The sequence below is a fragment of the Equus quagga genome, chromosome 2 (genome assembly GCF_021613505.1).
Source record: "Equus quagga isolate Etosha38 chromosome 2, UCLA_HA_Equagga_1.0, whole genome shotgun sequence".
Classification (NCBI taxonomy): Eukaryota; Metazoa; Chordata; class Mammalia; order Perissodactyla; family Equidae; genus Equus; species Equus quagga.
In genome coordinates, this window is record NC_060268.1 from 80,616,123 (window position 1) to 80,633,118 (window position 16,996).

A 16,996-nucleotide genomic window follows, 5' to 3' on the forward strand; every position below is an offset into this window, starting at 1 on the left:
CATAAATAATTTGATATCCCTGGAAAAAAACAAAGAGACCAGAAAAATATATTTAAGTATAATAATAGTATAGCCTTGTGTCCCAGGAAACATTTACACTAAACTATGACTAGCCTATTAGATTTTAAAGGTAAGAATCCTTTGAGTGTCTCATCCAAATTTTAGGTAACCTAATAAATGGAAAACACCAGATTGACCTTAGACTTCTCCACACTAGCATTCAATGGCGCAACTTATATAACAGCCTCAGAGAAAGACAGTGTGACCCAAGAATTTTATACCAGCCAAACTGACATGCAACTATAAGGACAGTGAACCATAATCTTTTACTTTATTATATTTCAGAAAATATAATTCCCACAAGCCCATCTCTAAGAGAACAAACTTGGGGCAAGCAAGAATTTTTTGGAGAAACTGTAGCAAAAGGACATAAAATGAACATTGTTTTTTAGGTCTAAGACTAAAACAACTACAGGAATTATCTTAGCAAAAGATAAATGTTATAAACTAATACAACATAGGAATAATGATACAATAAGAGTGGAAATGGGATGTAAGAAAGTGGAGTGCGGAGTAATCATGCTGATTTTTCCATCTTTTAGTATCAAGGGATTAAAATACTTCACTTACAACTGATGTCACATAATAGAAGTGTAAATATAATTAAAAGTTTACAGGAAAACATCAGAATGAAAAGGAAATAACAATTAACTAAACATATCTGTGAAAGAAAGACAGAGGTAAGATACTGACTCACACACACACACCGTGTTGCCATGACCAGTGTGATTACAGTTACTCTGCTCTGAGGCTCCTTGTGCTGTTTGGAAGGAAAACAATATGATGATCTCTGTAGATGCAGAAAGGCACTGGATTAACTTCAAGACTTCTTCATAACAAAAGCTCTTAACAAACTAGTGTAGAAGGGGCCTTCCTTAACCGGATAAATGAAACCCTTCACATTCTCAGAGCAGACATCATTTTCGGTGGGAAAACCTTGGAGGCATTCCTGTGAACTTTGTGAATGAGACAAGGATGCCACAATCTCGTGTTGCATACAACGTGGTTTTGTAAGTCCCAACAAGAATCGTGAAAGGAGAAGAAATTAAAGGCATACAAATTGGAAAGAAACAAAGCTATCATATGGACAGATGTTTCAGTTAGCTACATAGAAACCTAGCCAAAATACACACGTTATTATAAAGAATAAGAGTGTTGGAAAGCAGCTAGCTACAGGATATAGTGTACAAGATATATTGTACGATATATAAGATATACGATATACTGTCTACCTGTCCTTTTATAACTTTTCAATTTTGTACCTTGAGCAAAACTCTATTTTAAAGTTGTCCTTGATCTTTCAAAAACCGTGTACAATATCCTAGTTATGTAAAGTGATGCATGTATGTTCATATTCATTAAGAAATGCTGAAAAGGCTGGTCACCAAAATATTAGTTAAGGGTTATTTACTTAGTGCCATGTGGTATGGGTTGATTTTGTTTTTCCCCCTTTTGTAGTTTGAATTATTGTGTACTATTTTTATAGTAAAAAAGCCATTTTTACTGTGAGAAAATGAGGAACTAAACCCCTTAAAATAGATATTTCCATAATCCCTATGTAGTTGGGGCCCAGAAATCTCTCATTTTTTAAGCTCCCCTGCTGGTTCTGATGATCACATTTGGGAACCACAGGCCTCACATTCAGAATCTAATTTGGGATCATCATCTAAATTGCTGAGGCAAATGCCTATTACCCTTGTCTAAAACCCAAATGAAAATCAAAACAAAATGATTACCAGCCTGCATTTCAGAGTCTCACCATAACATTGGCCCATTTATTGACACAATTGCCCAGTTAACCAGGCATCAGCCACTCGCTGACCTCCTCCCTGGCAGCCTCAGTCGTGTCCTCCCCAAATCTTCACTAACCACCTGCTGTTCTGGGCCCGGGCGGGGTCAGGGCATGGCCAGAGGAAGGCCCTGGTCTCTGAGGGCCTCCCACTATACTTAGAAAAGGAAGTGGAAAAAGGTCTGCGCTGTGATAGCTGCTGAAATGCCCAAAGGACAGTGGACGCAGGAAACAGTGGGCAGTGTGTTAAGGCAGTGGCTTTGTCATAGGGCAGGTCGCTTAGCTTCTGCCGTCATCCATGGATTCAGGGAAAGTATAAAGTCCAGCAAAGAGCAAAGGAACCTCCAATAAATGAAGTGGGTGGGGCACTCCACACCCATCCTCCAGGGAGGTACTGTTCACACAGAATTCCAGGCTGTCTCAGTCAGCTACGGCTGCTATAACCCAGTACCACACACGGGGTGGCATAAACAACAGACATTTATTGTCTCCCAGTTCTGGAGGCTGGACGTCTGAGATCAAATTGTCTACAGGGTTGGTTCCTTCTGAGAGCCATGAGGGAGAATTTGTTCCAGGCCTCTCTCCTAGCTTCTGGTGGTTGGCTGGCAATCCTTGGCATTCCTTGGCTTGTAAACGCATCATCTTGATCTCTGCTTCATGTTTACATGAAGTTTTCCCTGTGTGCATGTCTGTGTCCAAATTTTCCCTTTTTATAAGAACACCAATCATATTGGATTAGGGGCCCACCCTGCTCCAGTGTGACCTCGTCTTAGCTAATTACATCTGCAATGGCCCAATTTCCAAATAAGGGCACATTCTGAGGCACTAGGGGGTTTGGTTGCCGGGAGAGATGACACAATTCAACTTTTAACACATGCAAATGGCGCTCTCTGGGAGCCAGGAGATTCTGGCCATGAAAGAACACTCACTCCTTGTTAATTGACTATTTTGATTTCTCAGAGCTGTACCAGCCCACAGTGTCTGACATTACCATGGGGGGTATGGTAAGGTCGACTTTGGTAGGGGATGCTGCGTGGGATCCTGATCAGGGGTGGCGGTGTGGTTCACCTCTATATTATTTGTTACCACAGGTTATATTGAAGCCGCCATCATTCCAGCTGGAGCTCGGAGGATTCGCGTGGTGGAAGATAAACCTGCCCACAGTTTTCTGGGTAAAACAAAAAGGATTTGATTCACAATTTATGTTCTGAGAATTGATTTTGACAATCAGGCTGGTCATTCAGTTCAGCATCATTCTCCCAGGCCATTGGTTTTATACTCGTATTTTAGGTGTAATGATATAAGTAATCAGAGTGGACCAAACAGTGCTGTCATATTTGGCTAAAGTGCAGCCACCTCCAAGGTGGAGGGTGGCAGGTGATCAGTAGGAACCACCAGCTTTGGACAGACAGGAAGGTGACAGAAGAGTGAAGGAATATGTGAGGAACTGGGGTAGTGTAAGTCCCCCAAGATAACACCAGGAGAGCTCAGAGCAGTCTTAGTCTGGGCAGTTGCCTAACTTGCAGAAACCCCCGGCAGGCTGTCAGTGGCTCTGGGGATGATTCTTTTGCTGGAAAAAGAGTAACAGCCCTAAATCTCATGGAAACCCAAAAGAACGCTGATTTTCACTAAGTACTGTGTGCTCCAAATTCCTGGTGGCCAATTCCATGGACTTCAGGCACAGACGCCTGTGTCTTTCTGTGGAAGGATTGGGTTCCATTCCAGACTGGTTTTCCTTACCTTCTACAGAACCATGCTTAGAGCCTAAGAATAATTGTTCAGTTGAACCCCTTCTTAGCCATAGAAAACCCTCTGAGTGTATCCTAAGCTTAACTCCCAGCTTCCCCGTCAGCCCCTGCAAAGGTCAACCTGGCACTGGAGCCACAGGGTAGAGTGCTGAGTTGACATGCCTAAGTGTTCTTTATGTTGCCATGGCAGCAGCCAGCAGGGTGCCCAGGAGCTGCCTCTGCTCTGAGTTCACTGGGCTGGGACTTGCTGCGACCACGTCCTCCCGCCAGCCCTACTCCCATGTTCTTGTCTCGGGTTGGATTTCACGCTGGAGGTGGCTGCTTTCCTACCCAGGTCCCCCCTCTCCTGGGCTTCCTCATAATCTCTCAGTCTTTGTTGCAAGGTGCTGTTTGAGATTTAAAAAAAACATGTGAGACATGATCTCTCTCTGGCTCCAAACTTAAGAATTAAGTTGTTTTGGCTAAAAAGAAGTTACTCATGAAACGCTTTCATTTCAACTTTTATCAGTCATAAAAAAAAATTACATCTTTATCCACGTTGCTGACTTTGTAGATAAAAACGTATCTAAGTCTTTCTTTGAAATGCTCTCTATTTTAGAATTCAAAGTCTAATGAGACAGACGGAAAACAAACCTCTAATAGGCAAGCTTAGAATGAAGAGCACCATCCTATTATTTAAGAGTTAGGAACCACTTACAGACACTAGGATGATCCCCCCACACCTACCTTGGGGAACGACAGGACTGCGGACAGGAGTTCTTGTTTCTAAGTGCCCACACCGGGGCTCACCAATAAGCAGCCCTCTGGGGCTCCGTACTGTGTGCGGCAGCCCTGCCACCTCCTCCGCAGCTTTCTCATCTGCCCTCCGCCCTGCCTCCTTGAGACCGTAACAGCCACTGCTGCTCCTGCTGCCAAGGTAGGACTTTGCTGTCACTCAGGTTGATATCCATGTTGGTCTTCATCAGTGCTGTGGTTTTTCCCACCTCTACAGTGTGGACATTGTCCCAGTCTAGCCTGGCACTCTTCTCCTCATTGTGCCAGCTGTGGCTCTACAAATAGAACAGTGCTTATAAATGCTTTCTAAAACAGAGCCTTGTGCTGCTTTTGGCAGCTTCTTCAGAGTGACAGCCTTTTTACTAAATTCTCAAAGAACCTGCCCCACCCCCCCACCACCGTCTTTCTGTTCACTTAAGGAAATTGGGTCAACTTCACCACTGTTTGCTTCAGAAGGCCCATCACCTAGTATCACCCCCAAAAGTTACCCTTTCCAACTGGTACATTGGCCCTCCCCTACCTGGAAAGGACATTTTTGCTCCACAGGGGCACCAGGCCTATTTGGGAGGCTAACATCACCTTTGACCCTTCTCTTATCCAAAAATCATAATCCCAGTGTTCCAGGAGCTGGTGCAATTCCAAGGTCAACTTATTGGTTCTTCCATAGAGTACCAGCAGGTGCCCTTGTGAGTAAGTCCCTTGGCTTCCAGTCCTGGCTTCTGAGACTTCCCAGCACCATTCATCCACCTGACCCCAGCCCCAGGTATCTGGCAAAAATAAAAGCATTATCTCTACTTTTCTGTGGCAATATAAGAATGACAGAAGGATGTCAGAATCCTTTAGATCACTCAACTTCTAATTCCTATAGTAAAAATGAACTTTTCACTGGAACCCATTTTAGGGCCAACAAGTAACAACTAATGGATGCTGCCCAGGGGAGCTAGCTCTCATGGTGGTCCCTCTTAGCTCCTGAAGCCTGAGGGCCACACATGCAAATAATAACACTAACATCAACATTAGTGGCTCCCAGTCATTGAGCCCTGCTCTGCTTTGCAGACCTGACCGCTAATGTCCCAAATGTACTGCAAAGCATCGCCATGCCTGTTTCACCGAAGAGGAAACTGAGGCTCCAGGGGTTCAGTAGCTTGTCCAAGCTCATCACTTCATCTGGGCCTTCTGCAGTTCTTGGAGCCTCCCAGAATTGCTCTGAGTTTTACAGTCGTGGCCAGAGATCAACGGATGGGGACAATTTTTCACTGGAGAACATATGTTAAAGCTGCCCATTGCTACTGCCTCATTGTGTGGACTTCAGAGAAGCAAACGTCCATCTCGAGGAGATTGGCTCAATGTCTCAGGGCAGCTTATCAGCTCACTGGAACTCCATGGGAGGTTAGAGGCAGCCTTTGTCCCCTTATCTTATCCACAGTTCATAATCCCAACATTCCAGGGCCTGGTGTGTGCACAAGGGCAAATCTGAAGGTGGTCCCTGCTCATTATGTTTCTAAAGTTAGTTCAAACAAGCCTTGTTTCCACTCAGGGCTGGGTGCTTTGGAAGTCAACCCAGTGTAACTTTGAATTACTCTCACATTTGCTGGGAGCAGTTCCTGAAGAATTTCACCCCACCTACCATTCAGCCCACGCTGCCTGGCTTTCTGCTCAAAACCACCTGGAACAGGAAATGCCTCTGCAGTTTGCATCCATAGCTAAGAACAGAGCTGGCAGAACTCCTAGTGGAAATAAAAGGAGCTGACTCAATGCCAGGATTAGAAGTAGGTTGACTGTGGGTCAAGTCTTCCAGTGGAATCCAAGAGGGAGAGACAAAAAGAAGCCCAGCTTCTCACTGAGCCATGCAAGAGGAGGGCACGTGAACAGGGGCAGACTTGTTACACCTGCCTCCAGCCAGCTCTAAAGAGGAGTTGTGCCCTCGCATCAGGAATGCCCCCTCCCTGCTCCCTGGAATGACTCATGATCTTCTCCCACAATGCTGGGAAGTCCAGGGACGATGTATAAATGTCCACAGGGAGAATGAAGGACCCAGGATGAAAATGGACATTCAGCACGTGACCTCACCTCCTAGGCCCTTGAGGAGGTTTTGTTCTGCCATCTGGCAAGGGAGGAGCATGTACCCATCCTTGTCCCTGCGAAAGTCTCTCTAGCTGTTGAGAGGCTTCTAAGCAAAACACTGGAAACTGAGCACTGTTGTATTTTGGACAGTGGTTTAAAACATCCAAGCTCTGACCCAGGCAGAACCGGCACGTGAAAATGTCCTCCCCAGCAAATCAGAACTTAAGACATCACAGATGGAATCAAATCACTCAGAATTCCATTTGTTCTTAATTCTATTATTTGCCTATCAAATCAAAGCATTTGTAATCATCTTAACGGCCCCTGTTGAGTTTCTAGGTGTGAAAAGTCCCCATTTCAAATACAAATTAATCTCAAAATACTTACAGGCGAAGGGGGCCTGCGTAAACCATTGATGCCCAAGGATTGAAAGAGACAGGAACTTGTGGGGCCCAAAACTTGTTTAATTTGGGGGCCTTCTTTAAGAAAAAGAATACAACCTTTTGTACGGGGCCTTGGAAAGGACTTGTGCTTGTGAGGGCCCTGCAGCTGCGGCCTCACAGGCTCTCACAAACCTGCTCTGTGAAGCTGCTCGGGGGTGGAGGCTGCTGCAGGTGGGCCAGGGGGCAATCTGCATTCTGGCTCTCTGGAGCTGACGTGGCCCCACCAATTGGCTTTCTCATTGGACTCCACACTGAACCTATTTATTCACTGCTAATAATGATCTTGATATTCCATCAGAATCTCTGAGGCTGTTGTCTCACCCTTTTGAAGGAATGTCAGGTCCTAAATTCCGATTTTAGCAGGAAGTTCCCACGTCTCAGCACGGATCACAGCAACCTGCAAATTTTGATTCTTGCTGACTAAATTATACCAACATCAGTGGGTTCAAAGTGATCCCTGTGCTTTTTGGAACTGCTGACCTACTTTTAACTGTGCCTGTCTTCCTCCCACTGCAAGATGCGTGAAGGATCGTGGTCATGATCAAACTGTCCCAAGGAAGGGGTGCTGCTTTCAGCTGGGAAGCCAAGGAGCAGTTGGAAAGCTGTGTGCAGGGCCTGGAAGCATGCACTTGCTGTGCAGCTGGCCACAGGCAGAGCTCGGGCATGCAAAGCTTATTCTTTCTGAGGCCGTGAGAGCACCCCCCCAACACCTCAAAGGTGTGATAGTGTGAGATTTCACCAACTCAGCAGCTGCAGACCAGACTCTCCAAGGCAAAGATAGGTGCCTTTGGAAGCCTTGGGGGTGCCCCAGCAGCTGTGCGTGGCTTGGGAGAGCTGGTAGTTTGGAGCTCTTCTTGGCTCTGCATTCGCTGAGGTCACGTGGATGACTTGTATCTGCCACCCTCGTGGCATTTACACCTTGGGTAGCAACAAGCACTGTAAATCTAGGCTTCCTTCCCCAGAGGGCTTGTCACCAGCGCTGCACTATCTGCCTTGTTCCTCCCCATCCAGCTGCTGGCCTTGTTCTAGAATAGCTGGTTAGCCACAGCCTGCCTCTCTCACTTCCCTTCCTCTTCTTCCTTGACCATATCTGCGGCCTCCCCTGACCCACACTGCAGACCACCTCCTGAAATGTCTCCTCCACCCACCTCTCCCAGCACACCCCCTACTGAAGCAAGACCCTGCTCTGGGGATCAGAGGCTGGCATGCCCCAAGCCCCCACTGGCTCTACATCCCTCCTCTCTATCATACCCACAGCAGGTGCCTCTGCCGACAGAATAGGGGCTCCCAGGCCGACCCCCACTCTTCTGCGGTGTTTCTGTGGAGAGTTTTATAATCATCCCCAGATGTGCCCTCCTGCACTCTTCCAGTCCTGCCCACTCTTGACCTCCCAGATGTTTGACTTTTGGCACAAAGGTGGAGTAGTTTTCAGTTTATAATTAAATAAATCACTTTAAAGCACCTTAGAAAGAGGGCCCGAGAAATGCACGAGCAAGACCAGGTGAGAAAGAGCCACCCCTCCTGAATGTTAGTGCTGGACAGGAGCAGAGGCCTGGAGACAGCAAGGCCTGGACAGAGTATCCTGGGCCCTCCAGGCTCAGGGGACGCTAAGCTCACGTAAGTCAGGATCCTGGGGTGACTTCTAGGAATCCATACTAGTAATTTTCTTTCCTGCCCTGCCCTGCCTCTATCATGGTTAGTATTTTTAAAAAACCAGCCTTCAAAAGGCACATAGGAAAGCCAAACCCAGTTCTCAGTTGCTGAGCATTGGCTTCAGGCACTGCTGGATCCAGAGGCTTAAAATGATGTCATGGGAAACATCTGTCTCCATCTTGGCACTGCTGTCTTCTCTCCGTGGACTTGAATCTGGGGGCATCTTCCCATGTACTGGCACATCCAGACTTTCATCGAGTCTCTGGGCAACCCCCTGGAAAGAAAGCTGCTTCTTCCCAAGGTGAAAGTCTTGGAATTGACTCTTACTGTCCAGGGTTGGGTGATGGGCCCATGGGCTGGGGTGGAGTTTGGGGTCAGCCTCACAAGACTGGAGGAAGAACATATCCCCAGAGGAAACTCTGAGTGTTGTTACTTGAAGGAGAAATAGATGCAAGGCAGCCACACGCTGGATGTTCACAGCAGCCATAAAACAGGAGCAAGGTCAGGGCCCCGACTTCTAAACCAAGGCCCTGGCCCAGGGCGCTGAATGTGGGAGTCAGCTCATGCACATGGATAGGCCGAGACAAGGGGGAGAGCAGCCGCCCCAGCGTGCCTCTGGTCTTTGTGTGGGAAATGGGTTCTGTGGGGTCGGCGCAAGCATGATGGTGGGCAGCATACAGCTTTAAAGAAACTCTCTGCTCAACTCTCTGACTCCAAGTTATGAGGGGTCTCAACATGCTCCAGTATCCCCTGTCCCAGCAACAGTAACAGCCATCTCTGTCCTCCTCCCTTCGTAGTCACTCTCCGTCTCTCACCTCCTTTTCCCAGTCAAACTCCTGAAAAGAGTATTCCTTCACCTCCCACTTGTTTCTCCACACAGGGCAGAGTGCCTCCCCTACCCTCACCACCCCCACCCCTGGAAACTCACCTTGGCAAGAGCACTCATGGCCTCTGAGGGTCAGGAGCAACAGTCCAAGCCTGCCCACATGCTCCCGCCCATTTCCTCTCCCTACTTTTCTTGCAGTCTCGGCTCAGAGGGGCCTCTTTCAGAAGGCCTTCCCGATCTGCCCCAGGCCCTGTCCACACAGACTCGGGGCCTAGACTCGCCTCTGTCGCAGAGCTGATGAAATTGTGTTGTGTCCATCTGTTTCCTCACCTGTCTCCCACACGCTGGGCTCCTGAGGCAGGAGCTGTGTCTTCAGCACCCGGCTAGAAGGCCCTCAGGAAAAGGTGAGGGACTGGGCGGGGGAGGTGGCGCTCCCTGCGCCTCCCTGACTTGTTCTTCCTGACGCGTGTCTTAGAGGACTGTGGCCCCTCATTTTGTCTCTCTGCTACTTCCTACCAGCCTGCACAGATTCCTGAAATCAAATTTACATATGCATGTGCAAGAGACAACCTTCCAAACCTACTGAGAAGTTGAAAGGACAGTGAATATCCGTATAGCCTTCACCCAGATTCCCCAGTAATTAACATACAACTGTGTTTTAGGTTATAGGTTAGCTGGAAGCTTTGGAAATCTGTAAGGTTAGTTATTTTTTTAAGGGTATAGAAAACATGAGCCCCTGCAGCCATATGAGCCTAGAATTTGTTCTCTGAAAACAAGTATGACATTTGCACATTTCAAAAGTGTTTGTCATAAAACTCTAAAGTGATACTCTAACCTAAAGAATGTGGTTAAAATTGCCAGAATAAGAGTGCTGAGCTTGGTATGTTTCAATTCAGGTCTCCACTCTACAACTTAATAGCTGTGTAACTTTAGGCAGGTTCCCTAACCTCCCTGTGCCCCCATTTCCTCATCTGTGAAAAGAGGAAAATAAGCCTTTTCCTTAGAGAGTTCTTGGGAAGATTAAATGGGTAAAACCAGAAAATGTGCCCCTTAAATGGTGGCTTACAGGTGGTGGCTTAGGAAGAGAAAAAGGAGCAGAAATTGTGAGTATCCCAACCGTCTCACTCCCTTTTAGTAGCCAGGAAATTTCAATAGTGGGTAGCGTTTCTTGAAGGAGAACATTTGGTTCCAAGCGGCAGAGCTTTCTCTCTCTCGGCCTTCCCCAGAGTCCTGTAATCCTCAGCCGCTCACTGTGCACAGCCACCCTGGATGTGAAGCCCACCTGGAAGCCGCTCTGCTGGAACACGGCCCGTCCCACTTCTCTCTCGGTTTCTCTTGGCAGTTCCTATTAGCAAGGAGTCCTGAGCACGCGTCTGTCTGCGTGTGCCAGACAAGCCTGGCTGGGGAGGAGCGAGCACTGGGACCCTCAGGTCCTAGAGACGAGGGGGTGGAGGCCCAGTGAACTGCAGCTGCTTGTGGCCTGGCCAGGACTGGCCCTACCAAGTCCTAACCCAGCCTGGGGCTCATGAATTTAGGGCTGACCAAAGCCCCTTTTTCATTTCAACTCTCATTATCCAAAATAGATGTTAAATGAGGGCGTTTTGTTTCTGGCCTCAGTAAGCAGAGAGTAGGGAACGGGGCAGAACCTGATTTCGGTGATGGTGGACTGAGCAGGGTCCCAAAGTGACAGAGCATTTGGGGCGTCAGGGACTCCAGCGGCACTTGCAGAGAGCATGGCATGGGCTCAGGGCGTGCTGGGAGTTTCACTTTGTGAGTGACACAAAGACTTCTCACCTATTGTTGTTTGCCACCTTCTCTTAAATGCCAGAGAAGGTTCTAGTTAGTTTTTTTCTTTCCTAGATAGCAAAACAAAAAAAAACAGAATTTCACTGCAGAGTGCTCTCCTCGTGAGAACAACATGACTCCAAACCTAAGTGAAGAGACAAAGTCACTGGTGAGCACACAGATAATAAATACATGGCCTGTATGGAAAACCAAACTTTTGCTATGGCCAGTCAGCAAACTGTTGATTCCTTTTCTCTTCCAACACATTTTGTACCGAGTGGAGGTGTGAGCGAACAAAGCATGAACCTAAAGTTCACAGACCGGTGTGGGAGGGCCCCCACCACATCTGTGGGCAGCTCAGGCTTCCAGACTCTAATATTCAATAGAAAAATGATCATTTCATGAAGAAGCATCGACTTTACTCACTCAGCGCTGTCAAATCTTTAAGAGATGTGAGGATTAGGCTGCCCTCTCTAAAAAGCCCTGGGTAAGTAGCAGTAAAATGCATTGAGGAGTGTTCCTAAAGCAGCAAAACCCATTTTGTAGCTGTGGACATATTAAAATAGTGTTCATTCACGGCAGAAAACCCTCTCCTCTGTCAGTTTAGGGAGATGTGATTGGCTGTGGCTGTCCCCGTCCCCCCTGCACCCTCACTCGTGGCTGTGGATTCTGAGATAGGCAGCCCAGGCTGGAGGGTGCACCTGTCAGGGCAGCTCTCGCGGAGGGTCCTGTGGCTCCTGAGCTCTTGACTCCCTGTGAGCCAGGCTGCTGTTCTCAGGACACAGGAAGCCTGCCTTCTCTCCCTTCAGGCCTCCCTCCTTTCCCGGTGGAGGTGGAAGCTGAGACCTCTGACCCACCCCTCAGGACACTCAGATTCTCTTTAAAGATAGACTGACTCCCCCTTATTTCATGGTGTTCCATTCTCTTTCCAGCCCTCAAAGACTCCAATAAGAGATCCATCAACAGTGACTGGAAGATAGAGCTCCCCGGAGAGTTCCAGATTGCAGGCACGACCGTCCGCTACGTTAGAAGGGGCCTGTGGGAGAAAATTTCTGCCAAGGGACCCACCAAAACACCCCTGTACCTGATGGTAACTTGCTGTGCTTTTGCATTTGCCTTGAGACTGAGGCTCAAAGGGGTTTTCGGGTTTACTTCTTCCCCGGGACCTTGTGGGGAAGAGATGCACCTGGTTCCTGGTAGTTTACCTGGCCACCTGCTGCTCAAGCCTGTCTCTCGGTCTTTTCTTGTCTAATCCCTTTCACCACATGCTTCAGAATCCTCCCCTCTCCGAAGTTCACCGTGGCCCCGCCCTGGCACAGCGCCCATCTTTTTAACAGGAGGAAGTGCTTAGCCACATGGCAGCCGGTGAGACTTGGCCTCGTTAAGCAGGCAGCGCCGCTCGGCGTCTGTGCTTTTATATCAGATGGCATAGATCCGCCCCACAGTTTGTATATCCACATTGGAAACTACCTTTTGGAAGTGAACTGTTGACTCTATTTCCAAGCCAACTTCACTCAGATTTTCCAGTCTCGGCTTGCAACAAACGTTCAGGAATCAGGAGGGAGAACCAGGTTCTAAAGGAATATTTACTCCCCAGGGGGAATCAAGAACCCTCTGCAGTCAGGCCAGATCAGGCACCCTTGTCTTACCTGTTGTTTCAGGGAAGACCCCATGCAAACCGCTTAAACAGCCAGCTTTGCATCCTTTTAAGAATATTAAAGATCTCCGGGGAAAGGAGTGCCGCTGTTTCCTTCTCAGGGTCCAGGAGTTCGCATGGCTAACTTCTGATAGCTCGTGATTATTGATTCCATGTCTCCTTCCAAAGAATGGGATCTGGGGCAGCTTGTGCGTCCGTAATCAAAGCACGTTTTGTCTTCAGTGCTTGCCAAAGTCTCTGCTAGAGGAAGTTCTTTCTCCCCGTGAATTTGTGGTCTCTAGCAACCTGCAGCTCCTTAAGGTTAGGTGACACCCTAAAGATTCCCTGGCCACCCCCCGAGGAATCTCCTGAGGAGACCAGCTCTGCCTGTGGGCATGGCACCAGTGCGGGTATCGCCCGTGATGGCCCAACCCCATTACGGTTTCTGACGAGAGCAAAGTGAACCGGTTTCCATGCATGACTTAAACTGTCCAGACGTACATCAATGGGACACTCAGCCCACCAGGTCCACTGCCAATATATTGGTCCCAGTTGGTTTCTGGGACCCAAGAACCTGTACCTAAGCCATTTCTTTGTGATTAGATTGTTTCCTAGTCCAAGTCCAGTCCTGATTTAAAAGCAGTGACTCAGAGGGGCTGAAAGAGAGAGGAAAGACAAGCTAAAACTCGTAAAGCAACATCACCTGTTAGCACGTGAAGTTGCTTTCTCTAGCAAACACCAAGGTGGGAACATTCCCTTTCTTTCCTGAAAGTTTTCATAAACTGGATGAATGGTCAGCCCATTAAAGCAGATGCACAGCCTGGATTCATTCAGACCACGATAAATAAACCCAGCAAAACTGCCACAACTGAAGTTCCAGCTCTTTTTAATATTAATCGCTTTTCTCTCTTGAAATACGATTGTTACTTCAAGTTTTTAAACCTAGAAATGAAAGTTGCCCTTCTGCCTCTAAATATAAGTCCATTGTCCCCAGACCGGGGTGGGCACATTGCTTGCAGGGTCAGGAGCACCCATAGAGCCACAGGGACCTGCATTTGAAACCAGTTATGCACACGCACACAAATTATATGTGGCTGCAAAATTGCATGAAATTGGTTTCATATGGATTCTCGATTCACCGGTCTTATTCCCATACTGAGATAATAAAGATCTTTTAAAGGGTTTTTTGGGTTTTTTTTTAACTGGAGGCATTTTTCCAAACGCATTACTGCAAGTCTGTTTCTTGGAGAGGTGGATGTTTATACAGTTCGAACTGCTCTTAGCACCCCACCCCCACCCTACAACTCAAGCCCTTGGAGGGCTGGGAGAGGCTTGGGAGGGAAGATCCTTCCCGTCATCTGGCCTGCTTTCCACCTGGCCTTCCCTAAGTTAAGTCAGGTGGGTCCTGCACATTCCACCATTAGCTCCTGCTGGCCCACTCTTGAAGACCCCCCAGCCTGGAAGTGAAGGTGCTAGCTGCCTAGACCCAGCGTGCCCACTGGTTGGAAGCCTGGCCTGAGGACACATCACCCACAGTCAGGCCACATTAAGCTCCGACAAGAGGGTTTGTTTTACAGCTTATGTGTAGAGAAATGAAGCTGGTAGAGCACCGTCCTTACAGGGCTTGTCACATGCCTTACCAAAGAGCAGACCCATCCATCTGCTCACTCACCAAGATTGCAGACACAAGGGTCCCCAAGCTGCAGGATGGCTGCCCACCCCTCACTGCCAGCTTTAAGGCCTGAGCCAGGCCTCTGCCACCCCATGGGCATCATCATCATCCTAGCTCCCATGGCAGCGAGAAGGCTCATGCATCCTTGGACTCCCAAACAGGCATTCCCAAGGCTCCGCTTGTGTGGGCTGGGTTTGCCCTTGAGCCTGCCTTACACATAGCAATGATTAGTGCTAGGGGAGTGGAAAGTGAAGTTCATTTTCAAAGTAGGGTAACTACTTGTTCAGAGTAAAAGGTAGTATGTAGTATATTTTTAGGTAAAAGCAGTATGTTTGTGTCTTTCTTGCCTGCAAGGGCAGCTTCATGGGTGAGTATGCGGACACAAGTACTTTTCTCTGCATAGAGCAGCTGTCCAAGTAGGTGCAATTAGAGCCCACAGAAGTGCTTATCCCAGAATTCCTCATCTAGACCAGTCCGCTCTCCCGTGGGAGAGAGCAGAGCTCCCTCTGATGGTTCATGTAGCTTCTGCCCCCCAAGTTGACTATCTGAGGCACCCAAGACTGAAATAAAGGAGCTCCCCTAGGTAGAACCTATTTTGAAGCTCAGAAAAAAACTGGTTGCCTCTGGTAAGGGCGACAGCCACAGTGTGGCTTGGCTTGCAAATTCAGCGACCTTGTGGGCTTTCGCTCCATTTCAAAGTGGCCTTTTATTTTGCTGCTGATCCAGGTGTTGTTATTTCATGATCAAAATTATGGAATTCATTACGAATACACTGTTCCTGTAAACTACACTGCTGAAAATCAAAGTGAACCAGAAAAACCCCAGGATTCTCTGTTCATCTGGACCCACAGCGGCTGGGAAGGGTGCAGCGTGCAGTGTGGAGGAGGTGAGGAGCTGGGATCGCGGACTCGTTGGGTGTGGGGTTTTGTTGAAGGAAGGAGTGAATTCAGGGCACTCTGCGGCCAGTGCGCAGGACATGGAAGGGCTGGCTACGTAACCTGTATTGCCACGGGGACTTAACCATGTCCCGCTGCAAATCTCTCTGCAGAGCACTTGGGCAGTGTTCCAAACTCCTGCACATTGGAGCTGTGCCCACACAGCTGCTCTGCCTGTGGCCTGGGGCCCCGACTCTGACCTGTGAGTGGAGGCCTGGCCTACGCACAGCTATGTCACAGGCGTGACTGGTGACCCTGGGAATGAACAGAATAGACCTCCATCTGTTGCTGCTTGGTGGAGGGGCAGGAGAAGATGCCTCTGGCTCCCAAATACCCTTTTCTCTTTGCCGCAGTAACCCCACTAGAGGATACAATGGAAAGAAAAAATCCTGCAGGTCCGGTGAAACATTCAGAGCATGAGTCCTGGCTTGGCGATTCGCTTTCGTATTTTAGCAAATGACTTACCCTCTATATACCTGAATTTCCTCACCTCTAAAATAGGGTGAGCAGCCCTCATCCCCACAGCAGGGAGGAGCCTGTCATACTGCAAAAATCAAGTGAACAAAAAGCATCATATTTATTACTGTGCTGTTTGGGAGAAACAATAGGAAGCCATTCTGACCTCTTAGCCAGAAGCCCCTAGTTCAGCGGAATTTGTCACCCTGACAGGGTGCACAGCAGGGACATGGGAGGTGGGGCACAGGATGGGTAGATTTTGATGGGCAGAGTTAGGAGAGAAGATTGACCTGGCCTCTGGAATGCCAACCCAGAGGGTGGGATCGCAGGGTGGAACCTGGGCATGGCCCCACCCATAGCCAGTCCTGACCGCTAAGCTGATATTGTCAGATATCCAATATGCAGGGAGTTGTTTGCTGTTTAAGGGACCTGTCTCGTTTCCAGTGAATAGGAATTAAAGCCATGGCATGATTGAGTCCATCAGACACTGCCAGGGTCAACTGTGCATTCCTTCCCTCTCCTGCACATCTTGGCTAACCGCCCTCACTGTTTGTTCTCAGCCTCTTCCTGAAGCAGCCCTGTGGCAGTTGGCATATCCTCAGGATTCCATCGTCTGCCCTGTCGTCCTCCTGCTCTGCGCCTATCCCTGCGAGTCCCCTTCTCCCGCAGCTGTCCCTCCGTGCTGATGGCCCTCCAGCCTCCAGATCCAGCCCACGCCCATATCCCTGATTGCACCAGACTTATCCTCTTGGGCAACTTGCTGCAAACTAAGCATGGCCCAAATGGCACAGTTAGCAGGCTCCCCTCCTTTTATGACACCAGTGAATCCCAGGTCCCTTTGTCAGACTTACAGCCAAAACTGAAATCTGGCCTGAGGTGGCTCCATGCTTTCTGTAGTCACACAAGGCTGTAGTTATGGGCAGTAGGAGCTGACAGTATAATTCAAGATTCCATAATTTTTTGTTAGCTCAGGGCTAATCTTCCTCAACAAAAATGAAAATTGGCAACAGATGTTAGCTCAGGGTGAATCTTCCTCAAGGAATCAGAAAAAAGATTCCATAATTTGGAGTCATCCCTACATGACAAATTCCCCAGGAGACAGACCCATCAAGGAGTCTGGGATCCAAACAGTTGTGCTTGACATCCTATTAATCT

At 48.2% G+C, this 16,996-nt stretch overlaps 1 protein-coding gene across 1 annotated transcript in view; it reads left to right on the forward strand.

The window, feature by feature from the left end:
- Positions 1-16,996, forward strand: part of ADAMTS17 (ADAM metallopeptidase with thrombospondin type 1 motif 17) — a gene marked incomplete at its 5' end in the record, with an annotated part of 338,230 nt that overhangs the window by 253,063 nt on the left and 68,171 nt on the right. Inside the window, 3 exons of the mRNA XM_046652771.1 lie at positions 2,941-3,021; positions 12,075-12,232; positions 15,177-15,336. Coding sequence (XP_046508727.1) covers positions 2,941-3,021; positions 12,075-12,232; positions 15,177-15,336 — 399 coding nt within the window. The remainder of the gene's footprint in view (positions 1-2,940; positions 3,022-12,074; positions 12,233-15,176; positions 15,337-16,996) is intronic.